The following is a 27,996-nucleotide window of genomic DNA, read 5'->3' on the forward strand; positions in this document are numbered from 1 at the left end:
ACCTGGATAAAATGGAACTCCACAATTGGTGTTCTTGGTGTTTGCCGTATAAACGAACGTCTCAATTTACCGCAATTGCAAGAGAGACGTCTTTGATGGTCATTTAGTTCGCCCTAAAGAGGATTTGCTTGCCAAGATTGGTGTGAACGGCGCAGTCGATAGTAAGCGACCAAAATGCCGGTTGGAACAGCTGTGGCTTGATACGTTGAATAGATATTTGATAAGGCCTTTCATAGAACAAAATGGCGCAACCGATCACGACGAACCGACCCCGCATGTGAACGGGAAAAAGGCTAAAGAAAAAGAAGAAGAATTGTATATTGCATATGCCAATTTCGAATGAATTTAAGGTTTTTTTATAATAAATTTAATTTAATTGAATTAATAAGTTCATAATAATTAACGGGATGTATTTTTGGGCCATTTTCACACTTTAACGGACCTACATTTTGGGTCCCAACTACCATGTCTACTAACTGATATGGAAAGAAAGACTAGTTCTGGAAAGTACGAATTGAGCACTTTCATATTCATATTCTGACACAAAAATGTGCACACACTTTTGCCATCTGTGGGGAACCCAGCATAAAATCATGCCACTAATTCTTTTCGAAGACAACTTCTGATAAAATTCAGAAATTCAAGGATGCATAGTCTACTTTAATGCAACGAGATTAAGTCAAAACAGCAGGAACTGACCAGACAGGAAGAAACAGCTGAAAGTAGCCAATTTGAGAAGTAAAACTGAAGAGGTTATGCGAAGAAGTGTACAAGGCAGTCATGACATCAATCAAGGGTAAACGTATCTCGTCAATCATCTACCCTGATTTGGTGGTTCCTTTCCCACACGTCTCACGAACTTACCCACTATTCATCATCATCAACGGCGCAACTACCGGTATTCGGTCTAGGCCTGCCTTAATAAGGAACTCCAGACATCCCGGTTTTGCGCCAAGGTCCACCAATTCTATATCCCCAAAAGCTGTCTGGCGTCCTGACCGACGCCATCGCTCCATCTTAGGCAGGGTCTGCCTCGTCTTCTTTTTCTACCATAGATATTGCCCTTATAGACTTTCCAGGCGGGATCATCCTCATCCATACGGATTAAGTGACCCGACCACCGTAACCTATTGAGCCGGATTTTATCCACAACTGGACGGTCAAGGTATCGCTCATAGATTTGGTCGTTATGTAGGCTACGGAATCGTCCATCCTCATGTAGGAGGCCGAAAATTGTTCGAAGGATTCTTCTCTCGAACGCGGCCAAGAGTTCGCAATTTTTCAGGCTAAGAACCCAAGTCTCCGAGGAATGCATGAGGACTGGCAGGGTCATTGTCTTGTACAGTAAGAGGTTTGACCCTATGATGAGACGTTTGGAGTGGAATAGTTTTAGTAAGCTGAATTAGCTTCCTTATTTACACGTACCTCATCGTAACTGTTATCGGTTGTGATTTTCGACCCTAGATAGGAGAAATTATCATACCCACCATTCAGATAGATCTCAATAAAACTTTCGAGGTAACTACAGAAAAAATTCTAGAACCCACGATGAAAATTGTGGCAAATTAGGTCTCAGGACCCAGGAATGAAGCTCTATTAGTAGCCTCCGAGAGAATTTCAAATTGGTTCATTCAAATATTTATGGCAAGTTTCAAAGAAGGGACTTTTCTGGAAAAGTGGAAGCCACAGACTTTGGGCGATCGTCTTATAGGCCCACCGCTATTGGTAAATTTTTTGGATGGATCATCTACAATAGGCTTGTGCCGATCATGCGCGGTGATGCAAATTAGGTGCGGTACTTACTCTCGGTATCAGAATTGTCTTAAATTCAACGAGATCGAGGAAAATAACTTAGGCCTTGAAGAAATTAGGGTTTCTCAAATATTTTGTGTTATGATTCGGACGATGGATCTGAAACGGGGCAATGGGCAACCTGTGGTGTTGAACAAGGAATAATCCTCACTCCTCTGCAGTAGATAATAATGTACGACGGAATACTGACGTTACAGCTCCTCAGAGCAGTAATCATTATCGGCTTTCCTGATGACATTGGGGTGTCTATCGTGGCACAAGACAGTAAAGAGATTAAGATTCTCACAAATGAATTAATTTGGGAAATCACATCTTGGCTTGAACACTTGGGTAGCATAAAGCCAAGAGATTTCTAATCATCAACGTAGGAAGCAAACATCGATAAAGTACCATACATTCGTAAACAGCGCTCAAATATCTTGGATTTACCAGAAGCTAGGCTTCAAATCACATCTTCAACATTTGGTAAGATATGCATCCGGGTTACAACACACACTTACCGAATTTAAGCGGTAAAGCCTTCAGGTCCTTTTCTTCAGATTTATTAGCTCGATTTCGCTGTATCCAACTGTTACGGGGCTTTTGCATTGAAACATAAAGCAAATGGGGAAAATGGAGGCTTATATCTATTGAGTGCATTGCACACTTCGTGCACCTATCGTACAATTTCAGTAAAAAGTAGCATATGGGATAGCAGGAATGGTCCCCATCGTCGACAATTGCCACGAACTGAAACAATACTGGAGTCGCAGAAATGGTCGGAAGACTCACTTAAAGAACATTTGACTCACATAATTATCCCCCATGCCTCTAGGTGGATTAAAAAAAAACAGAGAATAGCTACGACCTTACCCAGTTCCTAAGCGGACATGGAAGGCATCGCACCTGCCTTTACTGTTTCGGGCGTGACAGCTTGCCTGACATGTTATACGATTTCGGAGGATGTAGAGAATGTTGCTTTTAACTGCCCGAAAATTGAAAAGATTTTGTATTATGCAACACTTTAAGAAGAGCTAAGTGCAGACGGAATCCAATTAAAAAAAAAAGTTCATTTAGAAGGTTTGGATTCTTTAACAAATTCAAAGGAGTTCATCGCGGAAGTCGTTTATATTGATCAAGCTAGCCAGCGAGACAAGGGCGTAGCAAATTTCAATTCATACATTATTCAATTTTCGTCACCTGCACAGCGTAATCCACCAACATCAGTTAAGCGGAAAAAAAAAATCCGCGAGTTCCCCTTCTCACGCACTTCCAAAGACCACTAAGAAAGTAGAGAAATGTTAAGCAAGAGAACGTCGTGGAACGGTTCGCATATCAAGGATGCCTGTCTCTAGTCTTTGGCGGGGTTTGGTTATGGTATGCAATGAAACCCATTATCCTAGTATGGTGGACGAGTGGATCGAGTTAGGGCTAGCTAGGACACAACAGGTGACGGAGAGTGGATGCTTCCTGGAAAATCGTGGAAGGAATTGAACCACATTGCCAGCAACTGACAGCGATGGCAACAGAAATGTTACCGTAAGCTCATAAACAATAATTTAAATTAAGTTGTAACTCCATTAGTACAAACCTAAAGTTAATACGTAACGGTTCGTACCATATTAGAGTACACTATCAAAAAAATACCAAAAAGTAAGAATTTCACATAATTATTAACTCAACCATAATCACGTGATTTGGGTCAATATAATACGCTTCCTTATTTACACGTCTGTAAGAATTATTATCCGGGAGAAGTGTCAGCCGAAACAATCCCTCACAAAGAAAGTGGAATCACTGTGTCATTGTTCAAATAATGTCAGCCAGCTCGGGCGAAATAGGCCAGGTCCTGTGACTACTTGCAATTACTTCTATTGGGTTAAGTCAACTTTCCGTGTCATGTGACGGCCTCTTGAAGGCATTCGAATCCACCACAGGGACGTTGTTACTGCGCTGTAGAAAATGAAATGATTTATGACACATATAGTAAACAAGGAAATGTAACAATCGTGTCATAAAATTGAAACGGGGCGAAAGCCGACCAGGGGGAATAACCCGGGAGAGACGACCCCCAGCAGGGTTGAAAAGAGCTAAATATCGTAGCAGTGAGGCAGGATTTATGATAAACAATATACAACCTGTCATTCTAATCAGAATCGAGGATCATGATCTGGAAGGATTCGTGATTTTGTATAATGTAAGCACGACCCCCAAAAGCAAGCGTTTACGGAGACACTGCAGTACATCGCGGTGCTGCCGCTTTATATTTAAATTTGACGCTATACTTACCTGATTGAATATCAGAATTGTTTATGTGACTTATCTTACGGACTACTCTATGTAATCTCCGAACGACTCAAGGACTATCCTCAAGGCTGAAAGTTCCTGAGGTATGGCAATTGTAACGTTTATTGAAGGGAAGCCATTAAATTACTATAAGATGGAGGTGAAGTGTGAGGTTCTGTCGAACGCAAGCAAATATGACGATGCGACGCGTTCAAGTGTGCCACATTGAAGAGCTTATGTGATAATCCTTAGCAGGGATGGGTAATAATACCGATGACATGCCAACAATTATATAGAAATGGGGCCACAGGGCGGAACTCTCCGAGGGAGTGCTGTCTAATCGCCTGAATGAATCAGCTGAAACCATTTCACACAGAGATTCATATGCATACCTATCAGTACCATCTGGGGATAATTACGTTTGTTATAGCGGGAAACAATATTGTCTGACAGCGGAGAAATATATATGCATACTTACAACCATGTGTGTGATATTGATTTTTCCGAAAGGAAGAAATTACTGTTCGATTTGGGGCTTTTATTAAAGCTGAATTAATTAAATGATTAAGATTAACAACTCTTAATATTTTATGCAGATTGTTTCCGCGAGCAATTTCATATACACCTAAATCAAGATTTTGAATTGTCCCGAATTAGGCAGGGAAGGAAAGAAAAGTATACATACCACAAAGCGGACACTAACTTAAACTCCAGAAGACACGAAATAAAAGGACATAAACTAACCGGCACGTGCCCAGTACTTACGCAACTTATCCAATTTATCATTTGTGATTCCGTCTTACATTACCCACTCACAAATTATAACTACATTAGGAGGAAGTAATTACACCTGGTTTTTATTCAATTAACGATGTTACTTACATTGGGGTGTAACGGCTGGAAGTTTCCACTCACCCTACGAAATGGTTGAAGTATCCACTTGTATGAGCACTCGGGCTTCAAACGAGGAAAAAGATATAATTATGTACGTAATGAAGGGAGAGTTGTTTGGTGTACATGTTTGATAGGAATCTCAAAGGATCGCATTCGTAGACTTCCCCTCCCGCGAAGTCCTACAAAATGTAGGGATATGTAATTTGAGAAAAGTTCAAAGCAGAGATAGATACGAACCAGCACTGCCAATGAAGCTATTTGTGAGACTGTTATGTGTTCATGTGAATAGACAGAATTTTCTTCCTGTGATTTCGTGAACGTAATAACCATGGACGCAATGAGCTTTTTAGAAGAGGAATCTAAATTCAGTTATTTCGGAATTTATGTAGGTTCAGATAGACTTGCGACTAGTGAGCTTACTTTTTTGAGAATTGCTACTCTCTTCACAGTCGGAAATAATTCCGTCGACTTGAGAAAGAAATAAAGATATGGACAATCGGGTAACCTATTCCTATAAAAAATACAGGCTGCATTCTGGGTAAATGAACCACCTACTCATTGATGACCGCTGAGAGTTTATATATAAGTACAAAACAGCAACAGTACTGTCATATATGGAGCATCCAAATCTGCCATGAGTTGCGTTCCTTTGTTTGGGTAAGGGCGCCCACTTAAGCGTAAGATAGGTAGGGGAGAATAAAACGTCAAACTGGCTATGGGAAAAATTCCCAAAACGCAAACCAAACGTGGAAGTGAAGAAGGTACATTTTGAAGGTTCTGTGTAAAAGAAAACCTTATTGAAATCGGTTTATTGTCTGTCTGTCTGTTTGTCCGTCACATGCAATTTTCTTGAAGACGATTGTTGCGATTAACATCACATTTGGTGAAAAGGTGGGAACTGTGGCATCATAATTCACGCATACTGTGTCGAATCTAAGGGAGGGGGTCCCCATACATGCAAAAGAGGAGTGCAAAATTCTTCATATATAATCATGTGGGGTATCAAATGAGAGGTCTTGGTTAATACTTTCCGAACCCGGTCTTAGTTTTTACATTTGATGGCAAGCTGGGGAGTGCGGGGAGTCGAAAATGATAATTTCTTTAACGGACTCATTCTCAGTTGCCACCATATGATACCTAAGCTCCGAAATATCCTCCATGCCGATATCTATTCAAATAAAGTTAGTAGCAGTATATTACTATAATTTTTAGTAATTGACTGCAAAACACCCATAAGTTCATACAAGAACCATGAAATTGTGGCAATATAGGCTATTATATAGAGCACCAAGGTTGGTGGAAATCGCTCTATTACTAACAAAGTTATAATAGGTGAGAGTTGTCGTTTCTTATCAAATTCAAGACTTTAAATGTCAATGCCACTCGAAAGTGTAGATTATCAGAGATAGAAATGGAAGCGAAATTTGATCTACACAAGATCCTTTTAGGAAGAGCTCAGAACTGAGAGAGCCACCACCAAGGCAACAATGACCTTGTATAATCGAGATTCATCGCGTAAGGAATGCAGATAGTCCCCGCATCAAAAGATTTGCCTTTCGGACAAAGCATGAGAGTAAAAGGGATGAAATCAGAGCACCGGTTTTAATTTGGTGAGCGTATGTGAGCTCATTAAGGATAAGTACAATATTTACCAAAACATCTGCGCATACAGATAGGATATCCAAACCCTGTTACGTTGTGTCAGCGGGCTAGGATAGAAAAATGACCAAATATTAAGTGATAAAATCACGCCAGAAACATAGCTGACACGTTCTCATGATAAAGCAGGCTGGACGCTTCAGGTATAAGGGTTTTGTGTTCATCTTATGTGAAGAATTTCGTATGCACGTTTTTCCATTCGCACATAGTTAAAAATTCAAAATATTCTTTAATATATCCAACTCCACCATTCATACGAGTTCACATGAGAAGCACAACTTTTACCTTATATAGCTTTGTTAAAAATATTTGGATTTCATTCAAGCTTTCCAAAATTGTGCATTATATATTATTTATAACGGCACCAAACATTGTACTTCTAGGTTGAACTTGAGGAAGGTTTTCGGGAAAGTTTTGTATTTTGTATAGGCGCACCATTATGAATTTTTTTCAGTCCTTTTCGGAGGGATATGTACTGAGAACGAGAGCTGTTCCGGTTTCCTGGGCCTACATTTTGAGCCCTCACTCACTCCTTCCTCCTAATACCTGATATGAAAAGATTACACCCCCCTTTCGCATGTATGGGGAGCCCCTTAAATTCGACAGAAAATGGCGCCACTTGTAAAGGGATGCACAGACCACACGTTCTCACCAAATTTCGTGATAATAGGTTCTGCGTATTCAGAATAAATTGGATGTAACACATAGACAGACAGATAACCCGTGATGAGTTGCTAGATATCCCATCAGGCGCGACCTTCCATGTGGATAAGGGAATTACCGATGGTGTAGAATCATGCAATTGTACGCATTTGGAGGTGTGCGTGTATGGACATTTTTATGCGTAGGTCGGATACAAAACTGGTTATTGAAAAGATACCCAGAACAGAAAAACAGTTACTGGTATGTGAAGGCTAGTTGGCAATAACTGTGCCCCAGGCACATACTACTGACACAAGCTACAGTAACCATCTCTATCACCTTATAAGTGGACTTCCCACCTGCACGTCTCAGTGAGACGACCATGTTCCTCCCAGCAGGGGCGATACGGCGACCCGGGTAAGGTTGTGACTGGTTGGTTGAGGTGAACATTTTCTGCAGGCTTTGAAATCCAACACGACACTTTGTCGTAATCCCGAAACGGATGAACCCCGGTTTAGTGGAAGTAACACACGCTAAACTAGAAGAAACACCTGAGTTAGTCCAACTAAGTTACGGGGTGTGCAAGTCTACTGAACTTTCGGCGGCTGCATACTGTTTTGTAGGCGGGCAGTTCAAAGAGGGAAAAGGAGGCTCCTATGGAGCACAGATTAGCGGGAGGCGAAAACTGGCGATTAGACGACTGTGGCCCGTACCTGACTTTGGGGGTAATACCGGAACAAAAATATAGATGACAACGAAATACCCATTAATACTGAAGGACAAAAAAGATATTGACACCATTCTTAATGGTTATGGAAGCATTGGAGCAGATACGACAATAAGTGATAGGCAGGAGGTAGCGAACCTGAATCCTTTTGAGGGAAGTGGTAAAATAGTACGCTTTCCACCTAGGCCCGTGAAGACGGGTAGACGACTAGATAGTGATAGCAGCAAAGGCTGTACCGAGCACAGCAACGGGGAAACGAAAGTACCCACGGTGGAAAATTGCCTGAAGGTGAAGGGTAACACTCTAGACATGCTCATAGAATATACTGGTGCAAAGCATCCAAGAGTAAAGAAAAACCGAGAGTCCAAAAAACCACTAGCGAAGTGAGTGCATCGTTACGGCTTCAAATCGGGTTTACAAACCAAATTCTATTTTCGGGAAGCAAAGGTTTGGACAACTGTAAAGCCAAGAAAGCAGGCAAAACAAAGGAAGCCAAGTCCGCACACTATTCTTATCGAAAGCAGAGGTGACCTTTCTCACCACGGAAGGTCAAGGGAGATCCAAAACCAAGCATCCTGGAAGACAATGTCACACGGATCAGAAGAACGCAGAAGGGAGAAATGTTCCAGGAACTTCGGAAAACGTAGGATAAAAGAGCGTTCAACTACCAGTATTTGTTTGGTAGGTCCTTATGTGAGGTAGTTACGGTGAGGCAATAGACCCACGAGCTAACGGTGGAGTGGGGGACCTTTATGAGATCACGACAAAGGAGGACATATGGAGTGGACTGGTGTGGCAACTGCAAATTCCGGACCATAATGTCGACACAATAAACAATTTGCAGAAAGCATACGATGGGCGCAAACAGCAATAATCAACTTGCCAGTTGTGTGAGTAAACAAGTTGCTGAAAGCTGGCAAAGCCAAAATCGGCTGGGATTGGGCCAAAAACATTTCCTGCGGAAAATATCCGCGTTCTAGGAGGGAACCAAAAGTAAAGAGCAAATGATCGTGAGGCCGCACACGATCCTTTGAACAAGCCAGTCCAGGAGCTCCACCTGGAAATGGCGATTATTACCGAAGCAGACAGAGGAAAAGACGCGGTATGGCCGACCGACAAAAGTAGAAAGTGCGCGATTTGGACAACAGGATGATAGCGCCTGGTAATGGGTTAATAACATAAGAACTAATTAATGGTGTTCATGTCCATTGTTGTTACGTTCAACTAGCCTAGAATATGAGCGAATATTGCATGAACTGGCCTTAGACGCAAATGTACGGTCCCCCATTATAATCGCGGTAGACTTCAATGGATAGTGTACCGAGTGGGGAAGCAGGGTTTCTAATAAAGGAGGGCTGACATTGCTGGAAGTTTTTTCTTCGCATTGTTCTGGCTAATATCGGAACACCTTCCCTAACGGAAGGATAAGTTCAGTGGTAGATATTACCTTCGTAAGCAGTGCGTTGATACGGGGCATTACTTGACGAGTTAGCGACCATCAAGCTTTACTACTTTGCATAATAGAGAGCAGAAGAATGGAGCATCCGAAAGGCATAAAGTCGTACCGAAAGAAACAGTGCAGTTTAAAGATGTTTAATCCGGAAATGTTCGTTAAGATATTTAAGACACCAACAGGAATAGCAAGAGAAAAATCTGAGCAAATTGTCTGAAATGTGGTCATAGCTTGTGATGCATCTACCGAAACCGTGGCGGAATGACGAATCAGGCGTGTCCTATGCTTGCAAGGAAGAATAAATTACTAACACGCGAATGATAAGCAGTGGATATTCACATCGTTTTGAACATGATAATGCAACATTGTGTCCTGAAAACACACACACACTCTTCGTATGTCTAAAATTCAGAAGTGAGAGGGGGAAGCTTGAACTTTTCTAAATGAGACCCTTACAAGTGGAGACGATCTCTACCCAAATACTCGAATCCCAAGAATGCAATTAGTGACACCGTGAGTTGTATTTAGGAGGAACTTCAAAGGTTAGAGCGTTCACGAGCGGCAGGAAGGTCATAATTCTCACCGTACTAGTAAGCCGGTAAGGCTTTAAGCCCACGACGCAATGTGATGGGGCGTTGCAGGTGAGGAGAGGCGGTTTCAGTGGGTTAAAGTCTCACACCCTATCTTTGGATGTTTTTCACCTCGAATGTCGATTGCATGCCTTAAGATGCAGTGAATTCGCGCAGAGTTGATAAGTTTAAACTACAACAAGTTTGATACTAATAAGCGGATTTCCACGAAACTCAGCAGTATTATGCGTGATACTGTTCTCCACGCCGATGCAATTTGATACTCCTAGCATTAACTTAAAGAGTGCTTTGCGGTCAATTCTAAAAAGCTGGTAATATATTATTATTATTAAATTTATTTGGGCGCATGTGGGGATGGAACATATTTTGGGGCCTAGATTTCATATAAACTTTCCAAAATTGTGTATTATATTATTACCAATAATGGTGCCGAATGTTGTCCTTCTAGGATGAAGCTAATGGCGGTTCCTAGATAAATTTCTAAAGCAATTTGTAGTAGTAATATGCTATTATTAACTTTATCTGAGCAGGTATCGAAATGGGATATATTTTGATTCCGTATAAGTTCACTATTGTGTGTATCACAACTAAGATCAACTTCAAAAAAATACTAATTAAGCCCTTTCATTTGTTACCACACAAGACCCTATTTTGTGTCACTTCCTTTTGCATGTATGGAGAGCCCCACCTTAAACTCAACAGGAAGTGGCGCCACTTGCTACATGTAAACGGATTCACAGACCACATGTTTGTGACAATAACCTCAGCTGTTTTCAAAGAAAGCGGGTGTGACAGACAGAAAGACGGAGTGACAGACAGACAGACGGACAGCTAGACATTGAATCGATTTTAATAAGGGTTGAGCTTTGTGGAACTGGATATCATACTAGCATGAAGTGGATGTGCTCTGATGTCTCGAGATAGGCGTTACAATGCCTCGACGACGTTTGAAACTACAGAAGTCTAGTGGACAAGATACGTAGCCGAAAATCGCCACAATCGATATGCATTCTTGAAAATAAATACCACCCCGTTTCCACTGGAGCTGCATTAATGGGACTTTGGCTGAACTGGTTGTTCCTAGATGCTTAATAATAATAAATGTTGCCACAACAATCCATATTGGATCAGGGCCTTAAAGTGTGTTAGACCACTTCATTCAAGACCGTAATGGTACACTACAGGATTACAGTACACTCTAGAAGGCAATGTGGTCTGCATTGCGCTCGCCGAGATTATTACCCTGATTTGACTCAGGTACCCATTCACAGCTGAGTTGACTGGTATCCGACGTCAAATCACGATATAAATTCCACTGCCAACAGTGAGATTCGAACCGTGACCGTCCGTACGACAGCCTTGTGTTCTAACCACACAGCTATCCGGGCAGATGCTTGGTTCGGCCAATCGGTGAGGTTTACCTGGTGCGATATAAACGATGGGCTGAAAGAATACATTGTGACAGCAAGTGTTCCTCAAGGTCCCATATTGGAGCTCCTCGTGTGCAACGATGAGTACGGTGCAGCTGCAACACACCACAAGGGCGTAGAACTATATGGAAGATAAGTTACGCCATTAAATAATAGTTGCAAATGATTAAACTTGCCATGGCGAAGTAAAAGACGTAGAAGAGCCGATTTTCGTTGCTGTGAACATCCGAGTTGGTAATCAACAGATCGTCGCAAAATTTATCATTGAATACCTAGAGCTGATAATAGATAACAAGTTGAGTTTCAACGGGTATTAGACTGTGAAGCGAGGTGTCTCCAGCGGTGCTGATCGAAGGGCAGATGTTATTCGCGGCTCGGAGTGTCCAGTTTATCGTACAGGCTTTTGTAATGGTCCGCTTGGGTGATAGCGACTGCTTTTTTGCTTCCCGGTTGGCATTCTTATAAATTTGCCAATTGGGCCGGCGTTTTATCGTCGAGAAATTTGTGGTAGAGACGTTTCTTTTCACGGACCTTCATTTCAACGTCATCATTCCAAAGCCAAGTATCTCGGTTGATGTACCGCTTACCCGCTTGGTGACCTCGAGGGTTGCAAAGGCTGCTTTGGCCTCTTTTCATCGAGAAGTTGCCAGAAGGCATCTTTCTCGGCATCATGTCGACCTGTCTGTGGTGCTCACGCAGTGAAGAAGTGAATAGTGTGATCAGCTGATATAATGGTGAGCTTCATCAGCCAATCTTCAAATTGTTGAACCTCTTTAAAGGCATCACGGAGGCCCTCTGAGATGGCAATGCTAACACCATATTGAGAGTGTGGGCTACCAAAATAGAAAAGTTTATACCCATTTTTACCCGGTTCGCGTTTAATGTCGCAGCTTTTGTCACCAGACCATCGGGTTTCTTGCAGAGCGCAGTTATCAATGCGCCTTTTCCGAAGGACTCTTGCGAGTTCCTTCAACATTTAGCGTGCAGACACGTATTTGTTTTATTCGGACTTAACTTAACTTTCCACCTTTAAGGAATGAAGAACACGTTTGAACTCAATATGTAAATTCAACACGATGGAACCACTCTTCCTATATAGTCACTGTGGCATAGAGAAAAACTAAATGTCAGATTCATTGGCAAACGAGAATCTAATTTGCGCCAAGCTGAGATTAGAATAGAATAGAAATAACCAAATAAGTAGAATTAAAGTGGCTAACCGTGAATTGCTAGCTGAACACGTAGCCTGTAATAAGGGAGCTGAAGGGGCACCCCCTCTCCCATATGGACGCAGCAGATTTCAAAACTTTAGTTAGCATCACATCCAGAAATGAAAATCATTCGATTCGTAGACAAATCTGGGATATTCTTACATTGACACGTGGAGTGCAATGGGTTTACTCAGATCCTATAAGTCTATGGGGCCATTATCACCAACAAATGGCAATCCATCCTGATTTGCCGTAATAAGCAACTCCAAACATCCGAGTTTTGCATCATCATCCACCAATTTGACTTAGCTGACAGCCGCCCTATGTTATCCATCCATCTGGGGCAAGGTGCATTTCGTTTTCCTTCTTTACCATAGATATTGTTGTGTCTATGTTAACACGGGCGCTGAGACTTCCGTACTCGGAGTGGTGATCGTTCTTTTAAAAGCCAAGGCCTCTTTAATCAGAATCCGTAGACGTAGTTCTCTTTATAAACACGGATTGCACACCCTATTCCTGTGGACCTGTATCATCGGATTGAGTAGAGTACCATAGAGTATCATTGGGCTGAGTAGCGTACTAATAGGAACTCGCTCTGTAGCTTTTATGCAACTGTTGTTAATAATTGATTGAGCATGGAATACAGTGGCGAAACTAGGGAGACCATACGACTCGGATACACTGCATGCATCCCAAAAACTCGCACACCGACTCCACAGACCATCCACAGCATGGATATTATGCAATACGCAAAATACCTATCCAATCCAGTACTGATCGAGGCTTCTTCGATAGCGTTGGTACTAACGTTGTTGAATGCTCCATCTATATCCAGGCAGGAAGCTAGAGTGTACTGCTTACCTTGCAGTGACCGCTCAACCGTGACAATTACCTCATGGGAAGCGGTTTCTGTCAGTTTACATGTGAGGTGTGCTGCGAATTAGAGAAAGGCATGTTCTCTGCATCGTCGTTAAGCGGATGTCCAGGACGCACTTCAGGGTCTTTAATACGAAGGAGATGAGGTTGATTGGTCGAAAGTCATTCGCGGACTCATGGCTATGCGTGCCCGCGACGAATCTGAAGTCTTCAAAATAAACAAACTTCTAAAGTTGTAATGGGCTGGCCACATCAAAGGTAAGTATGACACTCGGAGACCTAAAAGGGAGAACAGAAGAATGAAGACCGGTGGGAAAACTGCGAAAGCACTGGGCAGCTTCTATTGACGAAGACAGCGCATTACTGCTCGGCTTTCGAAAATGGAGGGTGCGATCGATGAAGCGAAATGGCTGGAGAAAGGAGATCCTGAAGGCCAAGGCTCGAAATGAGTTCTAGAGCCTGTTCCTCGATCATTTTGTGGTTACTGCTGATCAAATGTCTGAAACATCGATGCAAAGCATTATATCTCATAGCACCTTTTTTAAGATTTTATGTAAAACAGAATCTTATTAAAATCAGTTTATTGTCTGTCTGGCCGTCTATTTGTATGTCCCACCATTCGTCTCGATTATAGCTATTGGCCTGGTGCCTAGGCTCCGAAATACCCGCCACACTGATATCTTGTGTGTAAATATAATTTTTAGTAATTGACTGCAGCACCGCTCTTAAGTTTAGCATGAAATGATTTGCAGTAATATAGGCTACAATATAGAACACGACCCTACCAAGTCTGGTGAAAATCACAACAAAGTTGTAAAAGGGAGTTGTCGCAAATTACGCAATACGTGCTAAGTACTAATAGGGCAAATGTCCATTCAAGTGTTTTTATAAAATAAATGCACGAAACCTTTCATACCTGAAGGGTCCAGTTTCCGGTTCCCCGACTTGTTTATTTTTTAATTTCATTAACCTTAATTTTTACAATCATAGGAAACCATTTCTGAGAGCCTTGGGTTATCAGTTCTGCTCGATATCGACCTGGATCATAATCTCGTCTCCCTCTCCAAGTTTCCAGAGTTATTGTTTGGGTCGTCTCCGGGTTTATCCTTCGGGAAGGTTACTTGTGAAAATGCAGGTGACGTTACTCGTCTGGTCAACCAGGCACTTCAAATGACTTTGATATGTTTCAATAATTAACAAAAACGGAAATATGAAGTGGGGACACCGACCCATATCCTTTCAGGATTTAGGCAGGTGAATAATATAAGGGAATTATTGCTATAATATATTAGTATAATTCTTCACTTGCACTGTTAATCACTATTTAATTCGTTTCCATTTATAATTATGATTGCATTTGAAAAGATTTGTCTTGATTTTTCTGGATATTGGGCAATTAAATACTGATGCTCATGAGGGAATGTATTCACTAGAAAACGGCAGGACATTTTCAATATAATACAGCTAGAGGCATTTGCATTTGAAAATTATAAAGAACTGCGCATGTTGCATTCCGTCATTATCAAAATATTAATCCTGAGCAGGTGTCCTTACTTGCTCCCTCTACTATAAAACTATGATTAAAATCATCTATTCACCTGGCTCTTACCACATTCTCCTCTGCTCAATAAAACAAAGATCAAACTTACCGTTCAGCACATGCACGCGGATACTAGCAATATCCGTATTCGATGGATAACATGAATATTTCCCGGAGTCTGTCAAATCAGCATTCTCTATCAGCAGGATCGACTTAATTCCATCTCCTTTGCTCATGATAAAGCTAATTCCGCCTCTTGTCGAGTCATCACTTAGCACCTGCCGAGAAAAAGCATGAGGGATTAATAGTAGAACACCCGGGAGCGAGCTATTGGTACACAACCGAAAGCGTTTGTGCCTGGATAGTCTCAAATACGGGTGAAGTCGGAAAGGAGAAGATTCATGCATGCAAGGATTATAAAGAAAGCCAGCAGTGCAGAAGAAATTAAAGTGAAATTTAAATATTTAAGTAATTGCCATGAGTTCAAAGGGAGTGCACGATACCTTTTCCAAACCGCTATTTTTCATTAGTGACTCTGGGTGAATCGAAAAGCGGAAAAGAGCAAGGGCTGCAAATGTTGTTGTTACCTACATTCAATAGGTATTTGTTCGGGTTTCATTTCAAAGATAAATTGGACACGAAGATACATTTTTTCCTAGCCTTTCTTTGCAGGAGTTATTCCAAAACTAATAGAATTGGGGACTCAAAAAAGGTTCTCTATTTACCAGGGATACCGGTGCCAAGACAACATTTAACTGTTTAATTGTTTTTGGGCCGTGATTCTAACTTTCAATACCGAAATTCCACTTTATAAAAAGTGTTACAAAGTTTTTCCATGTAAGTTCCAACGAAAACATCTTCCTTGATCTCTGCAACGATTTATTTGGAACAACGAAGGAAATTTATTGGTTTTCCTCAAACATTTTCTGTAAAGTTTTCATAACAACTTTTTGAATTATGTCCGGAACTCTATTAAAACTGTATATATATAGAAGTTCGCATTTGATATTGAGGCGGCCAGTGTCAGAACAATCGACTTGACAGGAAAATGGATAAAATTAAACCACCATTGTGGTTTTGTTGCTGCTGTTCGTCTACACTGTGCAATTTCCAATCTTTTCTCCATAAATATAAAGCGAAATATTTCACAGTCTCCAGAGAAAATTTTAAAAGTCCATGAAACACAAGCCTCGGCCTAGGAAAGACATAACACTAACCATAATTTATTGTTTTCGGCACAAGTCCGAAAACCTCTGAAACTATGCTAGCCTAATTTTAAATCAGGAAAAGTACATTCCTTCCTCCACAATTCTCAGTTGTGAGTAGATAGCGGTTCTGGAGTAAATACACCGAAGGATCTTGTAACAAATGCACCTTTTCGGAAAATTTATAGCTTAGCGGCTAATATCCTTTATATAATTAATGGTGCACGTGCGAATCCTTAAGGCTGCCTTCAATTCAAATTACATGCACACAGCGCAGTGAAGGTAAGTCGGTGTTATATGTAGGATGTTTGGGTTCTCACGAAAATTCCAATATTGAAATGAAGGGGGATGAATCTCTTGAAATAATGATTAGTCCCTCTTCCCTTTAAATAACACGCGCCAAAATAATCGAATTGTCTTGTGTTTGAAGGGGTTTTTCCTGGTCTCCATGACCAGTAACAAAACCTTGAAGAGAGGTAGAACAAAAAATATTCAGAAGCTTTAGCTGTTTTGGAACTTATTCCCTTGAGTTTTCCAACCCCAAAACAAGGGAAGTCATTTCGAATTTATGTTGACTTCCGCCCTAACTCCAATGCTATATATTGTGCACTCCCTTTAAAATTTCTCTCTCTAAAGACCACAAAATAGTAAGTTTATAGCTGACTTCCTGCTTCACACATTTACCTTGTCTTGATGATACCAGAAAATATAGAGCGGCGGTTCGGGGCTGAATTTTATCGCACATGTCAGATTAATGGTGCTGCCCTTGTCCACGTATAGGTCCGGGCCTCCCAATATGGTTGCTGTTGGCACTGAAATAAATTATAACCTCGTTAGAGCACACTTACAAAATCTATTCTAGAACTGAAGTTCTCCTCGCAGGGCAAACACAACACAACAAACGTAAAACAAAGAAGGATATCATAGAAACTTTGTTAACAGTAAATTGAAAATGAAAATTCAATTTGGTTTGTTAGAGTCAGCTGTTGGGGGTGAAAGTAGTTTAAAGGCTTATGGCCGGTAGAAATGAAAGGAATAAATAGTATGTGGTATTTACAGTAGTTAACGCAAAAGTATACAAGACATCCTTTTCCCAAATCAAACCCTATGTATTTATAAGTATTCGCTTTTTCAAATTAAAGGGTGAGTAAACATGCTTAGAAACCTGAGTCCGTACAATACTGCAAAAACAAACAAACAAAAAGAAAATATAGTATCATCTTCGTTATAAGTCCAATACTATATGCATATGAATTTAAGGGTAGTATAAGTATGTTATCTTCTTCCTGCTTGGTAATATCACTTTCACCATTTCAACGGAATCAAGGAAATTCGAACAAACGTAAGTAATTTTCTATATATAGTCATAAAGTAAGAAAACCAACGCAAACAAGGATACTTCTCTCAAGTTTCATTGTTTGACATAGCATTTAATCTGAAAAGTATGTTTTCAATTCCAAGCAGAGGATTTTTTTGCAAACAAAGGAGGGATACTTCTGGGAAGGAGTGTACTATCATCTACAGGAAGTAAAGTTACAGTGTCTGCTACCTGTCTGTTTATTACTATATTCACTTTATTCAGCATGAGGGAGATTTCCTGTGATACCGATTAAACGTAGTTTAAATATTTTGGCTAGCTTTGTACGTAGAACAAGCGCCTCTCTGACACCACCTTCTCGTGCTGGGATTGATGTTTGGAAACTAGGAATATTGGCTCTTCAAATGGTAAGAAATCTTAAACTTTGTAGCCGAATGCGACTATGCGAAATCAATTCGCAGTCGAGATCCAGATTTTGAAGGCCTAACCAGTTTCATATTCTCCCGCGACCGGTCTGTCCGGGACGTTATTGCCTGAATTGACCGGAAAATGGCAGAAGAATACCTAGTAGAAGCAAACTTCAAACACTAAAAAGGGGGATTACGCCCTGAACGGGAAGGCGTCCGGCTAACGCTTGAGGAAGGTACTGCACAAGAAAACAAAATCCCTTGGGAATGAGGATATGGGCGTGTCTATGCCACCAGGTGTGCCAATATATGAAGCGGACACTTCGGTCAGCGGTAATGCGGGCAAGAAGTCGTGTGCGCCTCACTAGGGCCAACTTACACAAGCAGGGACCAGGTCTAGTATTTCGAGCGTGGCCAAATTGAAGGGTAGTATAGGTCCTAGAGAGCAACGTGGATTGGTATTCGCGATGGAGCACAAAACCAAAAACAGCTCTACTACCAAACCCTATTTCCACCTCCACAGGGCAGTCGTTGGTGCTTGATCTTACGGACCGAGTAAGATGAAGGGGAATCTCATGCGCCTAAAAACGGGACGAATTGTATTGTAGGCTAATAACTCTACTAGCAAAACAATTGGTACGAAGCCACAAAAGAAGTCTCGGACTGCATCAATTTGCAACTCAGACCCGGCGAAGAAATAGACGTATCGTTTACGCATTTTCCCATGGAACGTTCGCTCCCTCCACAGCCAGCTGATCTTCTTCATTTTCTTCAGCCTTTGTTCCGTTCACAAGCGGGTTCGGCTCATCGTAATCGGTTTCGCCATTTCACTCTACCGAATTCCTGATCTGGGTGCAATCTCGAGGCTTTTAAATCCCCATTCAGCGTATCAAGCGACCGTTGTTTCGGCCTACCTTCTCGTCGTTTACCATCGACCTCGATGTTCAGACCAATCTTGACAAGTGAATTCTCCTTAGCACGAACTGCGTGACCATACCATCGAAGACGCCTCTCTCGCAAGTTGCACGATCGGTGCAACCCCATAAAGATCGCGGATATCCTCTTTGCGGATGTGATCAAAACGTGTAACGTCATCTTCGTCTCCATTACGGCAAGACGCTATTCATTGTTTTTTATAATTGTCAACACTCAGAACAATAGAGAGCGACAGGACGGACGACATTGCAGTAAATTTTAGATTTCAGAGTTCGTTTATGCGGCGATCACAAAGAACACCAGTTGTGGAACGTCACTTCATCCAGAGTGCGTTAATACGTGAAGCAATTTCATAAAGCAGTTCTTCATTGGCTGATAGCGTTGATCCGAGGTATTTAAATTGCTCAGTTCTGGGTACATCACTGCGGGTGACAGTGATTGTGCCTGTTTCGTGGGAATCGGCCGTCAAAAATTCAGTTTTGTTTAGATTCGATCTTAGACCGTGTTGCATGAGGCGATCATTCCATTTTTGAACAAGTTGCTCGTGATCATTTTTGCTATCAGACGCAAGGAAAACATCATCTGATACCCTGTACAAATAAAAGTTAGGCGTCATTGTATTACAAGAAATCCTCGCGTATTCAGGCTACTTCAAAGTAACTCCGCCAGGTAATTCCAACTATCAGTTCTGGCGGTCGACCTAGGTTAACTATCGTCAAAATCAAGCTGAGCAGCAGAAACAAACCCTTCTACTCTCTTCTTTCATAAATATTTGTTCTGTCCTGCAATTCAACACCACCAAAAACTCCTGCTCTCTTCATGTTCAATCTGACCTAGCGTTACCTCTTATAATTTTTTGTACATACCGGTATGCCGAAATCGATGCGCACCGTTCCGCTCTTAAATTTGAAGCGAAACTATGTAGATCCTCCTCCAACCCTGTGCCAAAATTGGTTAAGTTCAATTTCCATAAAGCCAAATTCATCCCTCTCAACTTAGTTTTAACATTAATCATCGACTTGGTATTATCTATCTTAACGTGCGAATAAGCTTTTAATAATTTCGTCTTCCCACATTCCTTATCCAATTTGGTTCACCATGGAAATCCGCGCAACCTTTCGTGTGAAATACGCACTACCAAAAAAGTTTCTATTTTCCACAAATGGAACTGAACTTGCACATTTCAGGGCTATGTATTCCTTTGTGAAATCAACGATTAAAAAAGCACATAAGCAATATTTCATAGAACCTTGCCGCCGCCCTAGCTACCGATAATTTGAAACCTTTTCGGGGCCACACTCGTGACTCTTGTAACCAAATCGGGCCATCCATTTTACTGAGCTAATTGCTAACTCCCGGCAGCAAACCTGTGACCTCGTCTCTTCTTACTTCTCTTCCGTATTTGCCTCCTCGTCTCTGCCCCACTTACACCTCTTTTAAAGTTACCACGCTAATGTGTCGCTTCCCTAAAGCCATACATAGAATGTATCACTTCATGAAGGACCTGAAATCTGTAAAGTTGACAACGAGAAAGCCCTATAACAGTGGAGTAAACACAAGCGGCAATGATATTAGCAAATGAATTCTTTCGAGGATTTCCCTATTCCTAAATTTTCACCTCCTGCCTGACCTGCAAGACAATGGCGACAAACAGCTCACCACGAATTTGTACAAAATATGGGGAGTCAGGATAAACCAATGAGGAGACAATCGACAATCCATGTTTCCATCACATGCTCAAAGTACTTTCATCACCACCATCAACGACGCAACAAGTGATATCTGATCTAGGTCTGCCTTAATAAGGAACTCCAGACACCCTGGTTTTGCGTCCAGGTCCAACAATTCGTTATCCCTAAAAGCTGTCTGCTGTCTTCGCCTATGTCGTCACTCCATCTCAGACAGGGTCTGCCTCGTCTTCTTTTTCTTCCCTAGCTTTTACTCTTATTGACTTTCCGCACTGGATCATCCTCATCCATTAATTATTATTAAGTGCCCCGCAAACTGCAACCTATTGAGCCGGTTATGTAGGCTATATCGTCCATAATCATGTCAAAATTCTTCGGAGCAATATTCTCTCGGATGCGACCAAGAATTCGCAATTTTTCTTGCTAAGAACCCAGGAATACATGAGAACCGGGAAGATTATTGTCTTGTACAGTAAAAGCGTTGACCCTATGGTGAGACGTTTCGAGTGAAACAATTTTTGTAAGTTGAAATAGACTCTGCTGGCAACCAACAACGATGCGCCAATTTCATCGTTATAGCTGTTATCGGTTGTCATTTTTGACCCTAGGTAAGAGAAATTTTCAACGGTCTCAAAGCTGTAGTCTCCTATTCTTATCGTTCTTTGCATTTGGCGCTGAAGTTGCCACCATATAATTCGTCTTGCCTTCATTTATGTGGAGCCCGAGACCTTGCGCCGCCTGCGCGATCTGGATACATCTCGAGTTGTTCTTCCCATAATTTCAATATCGACAGCCTAGGCCAGTATTTGGGTGGACTTTCAAGTACTCTTCAGAGGATAGTGCCTCTCGCATTTACGTCTGCATATGGAACCATTTTCACCGGTTGAAGAGAACGCATGATAAGGTACCTTCTTGTCTTGATTTCGGGAGTGATCCCGCTGCTTTTATCTGGCCTCGCATATTGGTCAGGGTCAGCATGGTCAATTTTATCAATTTCATTGGGATGCCAAATTTTCTCATGGCTGTGTACTGTTTTACCCTGGCTATGCTATCATATGTGGCCTTAAAGTCAATAAAACGATGGTGAAACTGATGGCCATATTCCAAAAGTTTTTCCATCGCTTCCTGCAGAGAGAAAATGTGACCTGTTGCTGATTTGCCTGGAGTGAGGCCTCTTTGGTATAGGCATGTTCTGGGCACCAAGAGACCCTCTCTTGGTTGGTCCCCCGTATATTATTTACGGAAAAAATCCTTTATGTACACCAGGCATTCGTAGGCTCCATTCAACGCTAGCAACTTCATGAATTCTATCTAAAATTAGTGACGAGATTGCATCTCGATTGCATAGTCAGAAGATCCGCTATCGTTTTATAGGTTCAAGTGACCGAAGAAATCCACCATGGAAAGTTCATCTGGAACGCCGACGGGACTCACTAAGGCGGGACATTGCTAGCTTGGCTCAAATCAGCAATGGCAACAAAGAGGAAAGGGTTTGCAGGAGCTATGCCATCCCCACTGAAACACCCGTAGTTGAAATTCTGAACACACTAAAGCAAAAACTTTCTATTATATGCAGCCGGTTACATCGGTATGGCAACAATCACTCCACATGTGCCCAAAATTCAACATATGCAAGGAACCAGCGGAGTTTTTCCAGATTATTCAACGAATCCCAACAGAGCATCCAGATCGTACAGTTTTCAGTGACGGAAGCGAGAGAATATTGGGGTGGGCTTTAGGGATTACCCGCCCAGCATGCTGACTGGAACACACCCGAAGACACCTGCCATGAAACTACCGCTGGCATGATTTTGCAGATGTTACCGAAGAGGAAGTTCAATAAGCCATAAAAGCTCGAATAACTGGATAGACCCTGGTCTAGATCGGGTGCAGAATTTCTGTTGAAAGAAATTTACCAGCGTACAAAGTCGGTTGTCATATAGCATAAATCAGGTCATTAATCACCGGAAGAATTTCCACCCTTGCTCACTGCGGGAGTTACCTACCTTGTCCCTAAAAAGGAGACGGTGCAAGACCCCACAGACACAAGACCGATTACTTGCTTACCAACCCTTCACACATTCATAACGTCCATTATTAGTATTATCGAGACCAACAGCATTCTGCCCGAGGAGCAGAAGGGCTGCCGAGTTGGGTCAAGGGATTGCAAAGAGCAACTCACTATCGACTCGGTAGTTATATCACAAGCAACTAGAGGCCAAAGAAACCTCTTTAAATGCTATATTGATTATGCCAAGGCTTTCGATAGTGTACCTCATAACCGGCCAATCGATGTCCTATGTCTGTATCGCATTAATCCCAAACTAATAAAGTTTTTGGCGACATTCATGGAGGGGTAGCATACCACCTTATCAGTTCGTTCATCTGAGGGTGCTAATACCTCTTCCAGGGTGCCAATACTATCTTCCATGAGGATTTGTTGAGTTCGCTTTGGTTTTGCAATGCACTGAATCCGTTTTCATGACTACTGAATGATACTATATGGCGTACGTGCTAAGTGTGAGCTGACACACTTGAAGTACTTAGATGACATCAAGTTGTATGTTGGCACTGATGACCACCTTAGAAGTCTAGTGCGAATAGTAGACATATTCATCCGTGATGTTCGGATGGAATTAGAATTAGACAAGTGTCGAATCTAAGCCATCCGCAAAGGTCATCATGAGCTGCATGCCGGACATAGGATTGATGACCCCCACATCGAAGCTATGACCGAGACAGATTTCTACAAATGCCTAGGAATTCTGCAAGGAGCCCATGCTCAAGCTGGTGATCTGAAGGATACTCTACTGTCCGAATTCCTGGGACGTGTGTACCTGGTGCTGAAATCGCATCTCTCGTGGAAGAATAGTATAAGCGCATTGAATATATTCCCCATCCCTTCACTAGCTTATGCATTTGAAATATTTTCCTGGGCGAAAACCGATCTGGAAAACCCTCAGCGTCGAATACGGATGAATACATTATCCAAACTCTGCCGTGGAGCCGATGAACCCACCTCGTGACATCGAAGGCAGAGGCGTGGTTGACGTAGAGGCACAACATCACCGGTAAGTCGACTAGCAGCAAAGATCAGCCGAGTTTCTTGCATGCGACTGTGGGTTGACTTAACTTGACTCCACTGACTCCACTTAACTTGAAAGATCGATTCAATTCTCTGAGTGGAGTGAAGTCAGGCCAACAGCGGATCGATGAACGGAAGTGGAAAGCAAATGCATTGGCATTTTGTCGAACAAATGAATGCTTGCTAAAGAGCTCTTTGCTGAGACGAAGGGATTCATCTATGCTATCCAGGACGGCGTCGTCGCTAACCAAGCTTCTAAAAAGATCATCATGAAAGAACAGATGGAGAACAACCAGTGCAGAATGAGTGGTTTGGCGTTAGAGACGTTGGCACATCTCATTTCTGACTTCACGACTGCAGGTACAATGCCGTTTGTAACGTAATTCACTAAAACCTTGCATACAAGAATATGATGTTCATGTGAGCATGCCCGATTTACCGTTATGAGCCGCAGACATTACTTGATAGTTTTTTGGGACCACCAAGTTCTAACTGATCCACATATAGCTTTCAGCAAGCCTGACGTAGTGATAGTTGACAACACGACTCTCATGTTCAAACCACGCGGAAGTACACCATTCTGCATACGTGTTCAATGCTACGGGGAGTCCTCGACGGATTCTCCCATGAACCTACCACCTGCCACCCCCAGCGCCCCTTTACCATTCCGAACTTAAATGATTGGCACTTAGTGATTTATCATATTAGGTAAAATTCAGCCTCTGCCAAGATTGTGATAACTTGGGCAATGAAGTAAGAAACGATTAAATGAAATCATAAACATTAAAATAATATCTAAAGAAGATTAAATAATCAATCAAAAAATAATAAAAACAGCAAAAAATAAAAATAAAAGTTAACAAAATAATCTAACCTTTGGTAATCTCATCCAGAGCTCTGTTCAATGAGTTCATTTTAGTTATTTGTTTCTTCGTCTTCTAAATAAACACACACTGATATAGCATTTTGTTAAAATTTCAGGTAAAAATTATAATTAAATCAAAAGAATGTTAGCGTTCACATTCCATACATCATTGTACTACCCATCTGGCACCATCTTTTGACGCGCTCCTTTTTCTCTACCTTCTGCCGACGTTGACTCATTTGTAACACAACTGACCGATCTTCTGGCAGACAAAAGGATGCGAATACCTTCGTCAGATATTCCCAATACTAAAAAAATTATGGGGAATTCGGCACATACCCAAGTATTGTGTACAAGGCTTCTAGTTGACGCCCAGAAGAATTCCTCAAATATACTATACACTAATTATCAACTAATGCACATTCCTTGAGGCAGGTGAGGCGGATCAACATATATACGTCTGTTCAACTGAGATGTAACTCTCTTTTTATTCTCTTTTTATTAAGATATGCTCATTGCAGGTGAGATTTCTGTTCACAAATGGTTAGAGGAGCTGATTCACCATATCCAACTTTGCATATAACACGCGGTAGTGTAGAAATCAATCAAGTTAATGAACGTAATCATATCGCTCTCAAGGAAACCTTTCAGTGTCCACTTCCGTTATTTTGAACACCCTCCTTTCTTCTTCAGACTAAACAAATCGATCTTTCGTTCTGCGTCCAGCTGATCAGCTGCTAATCTCCATCAGCTGGCCCCAATTCCGCTAGCTTCTACTCTTGGCGATCCTGGCCTTGAACTGAAAATTCAATGTAATCAACGAAAGCATTGCATTCATCTCAACAAAGGCCGATTGCTTAGCTTGCATCCAACCATAGGCAATATGATCAAGTCTATTAGGGTCAATGATTTGCCCGATCAATTTTCGCTTGCACGATCCAAAAGTTATTAAAAAGTTAAATTTGAAAATTTGGAATTGTCCAAATGAAATTGGATTCTTGAGTTTAAGGGAAACTGACCAATTGCTGAATTTTTTTTTTTGTAAATAACAAAAAATAGTTGTTTTAAATGTTAGATGTTGAATACAAATGAATATCGGTGTGGGAATATTGAGAGGGGTAATCGGAAACACTAAGGGGTGTTAATATGCATTCCCTTGCATTCCCTTGTCAGAGGCGAATGAAATGCCGCCTATGTCGCAAACCCGCGCACATTACACATTCCCTGGTATCTTTTGAAATTTTTTTGTAAAGATGAGATAAGGTAAAAGGGCATGAAATTCGTCTTGGACCATGGAAATTGAATGCTATATGTCTCGTCTAATTGGAGGAGATACCAAAGCTTTCTGTCACTCAAATTTAAAGTCAGATACATCATGAAGTATTTCAACCAAAAATAAGATAAGAAAAACTAATATTTTGAACTAATATTATCAACAACATAAAAGTTAATCTTATGAAGTTCATGCAAGGATTTACACAGATATGTGTAATAGTTTTACTTTTTATTAAAAAATTCCTTTCTATACCAAATACTGTAACACCTTTGCAAGGTTACTGTTAGCCAAAACGTCAATATTCTATCTAAAATATACTTTTTAGTTAGCTTTATAAAATACATGTCCTTCTCAGTGGGCGTTATTGTCTTCCGTAAATTACTGCTTTCCATTCGAAAGGATATTTTAAGAATGTCATAACTTCAGCGAAAACATTGGATGCAGAAGGTTAGTCGACTTCCAAGGAGCTTAGTAAAGCAAACATTTCACTCTCTTTCCTTGAGGTACACTGCGTGAACAAATAAGTTTCCACATGAACATTCGAGATAACTTTCAGTGATAAAAAAAAATCTGTTTGAAAATATAATTTTCATATCTGTGGATCTGCTGAAAGGATATATCTGAAAATATCCAATTTTTACGTTTAGTTAATTATTGGAACGGCTGTGCAAAATCAATGTCATTTTCTGTAAACGAATTGGTAAGTATGACAGAGAGTATTACATTCTTGCATTATCACGGGGAATAACATTTGTTCAGATAAAAAAGCTAATTCATCTGGAAAATTATTGATTCATGCAGTGTATGGAAAGGACACATAATACCGACCGGCCACCGTTTGTATGGGTCCATAGAGGGCTGAGAATTCATCGTCTTGTCCCTGATAGAGGCGGTCCGAACTCATGTAAAATGCATCGTCGTTGTAGTACTGCTGCAGATGACTACTCTTGTCCTCGCTTATCGAATCTGCAGGTTCGTTTCATTTTGTCATTTATATGAGCATTTTTTTATCGTTCAAGTACCCATTTTAGATCGATTTCAGGGGAGACATTTTTTTGAGATTGTTGAAAAGACGACGCTATAAACAGAAAACGTGATAAGGACTCTTGTCCATGTTCTACTCACCGACAATGTTGAGATTCACGGAGAAACTTTTCACTGGCTGAGTGGACACTTGGCACTCATACATGCCGGCGTCCCGTTTTTGTGCCCATTTGATCTGGAGTGTCCATTCATCAATGTCCCTGTGGAACGTGGTTTGAAATCGTTGGTCTGTAGTGTAGGTGTACGTGCTGACTGTTAATATATGAAGGTCTCGATGTCGAATCCATGCAACCTGTAAGAGGTGGATGTTAGTTTTGTTTGTACAAAGTTTCCTGTGGGAAATATTTGCTATAAATTCAACCAGACAATTAAAGGAAAAGTCCACATTAGAGTATTGGAAATTTTGTTCCGCATGAGGGTAATGTGTGAAGTTAATGGTTTTCCCTACAAGACACTTGGAGATTGACATCCCTTAAAGTTATTGAGCCTACAATGGTTGGAATTGTGTAGTTGCGGTTGTATGTGTTGTTTGAAGAGAAGCTAAACGGCAGCCAATCCCAATGCCAATTAGATGATGATTTAAACCAAATATAAACCAACAAAATGCGTAACCCAGATATTTCATCCTGCTTTGATAGGTTCTTTACTGCTGCCCTAAATTAGTTATGCGATGTACATCGCGGGATCCTGCAGTCGTTAAATTATGGAAAAACCGTCACGCACTTCGAAACAACCAATATTTAGTCGGAATAAAACAAAATGCATAAAACAGAAATTAGACGTTACGTGTGATATATATATATATACAAAGCGGACAAAAGCATCCAGAGATTGTAAGGTCAGGATAGAAATTGAAATCATGATGAAATTGAAATGCGATCACATAGCTTCACACAGCAAAGGCGGATCTAGCGCTGCTCATGCACCATCGGGATGATCGACTGTCGACTTCCTTCCCGTTGATGCGGATATGATTGAAGTTGTACGATAACCAGTACTGTGAATCATTTCGTTTCTATTTATTTGCTTGTATGCAACATTTTTCCTTTTCTCTCGTATTTAGCACGCTTTAG

General features: G+C 41.2%; 1 protein-coding gene across 2 annotated transcripts in view; it reads right to left on the reverse strand.

The window, feature by feature from the left end:
• Positions 1–27,996, reverse strand: part of LOC119649547 (zwei Ig domain protein zig-8-like) — a 494,474-nt gene that overhangs the window by 5,349 nt on the left and 461,129 nt on the right. The window contains exons 3-6 of one of the 2 annotated variants that reach the window (XM_038051739.1): positions 27,005–27,215; positions 26,708–26,845; positions 16,989–17,116; positions 15,209–15,377 (exon numbers count right to left, since the gene is read on the reverse strand). In XM_038051739.1, the coding sequence (XP_037907667.1) occupies positions 15,209–15,377; positions 16,989–17,116; positions 26,708–26,845; positions 27,005–27,215 (646 nt within the window). The remainder of the gene's footprint in view (positions 1–15,208; positions 15,378–16,988; positions 17,117–26,707; positions 26,846–27,004; positions 27,216–27,996) is intronic. The other variant, XM_038051740.1, reaches the window with a different exon arrangement.

This window comes from Hermetia illucens, chromosome 2 (assembly GCF_905115235.1).
Source record: "Hermetia illucens chromosome 2, iHerIll2.2.curated.20191125, whole genome shotgun sequence".
NCBI classification, from domain to species: Eukaryota; Metazoa; Arthropoda; class Insecta; order Diptera; family Stratiomyidae; genus Hermetia; species Hermetia illucens.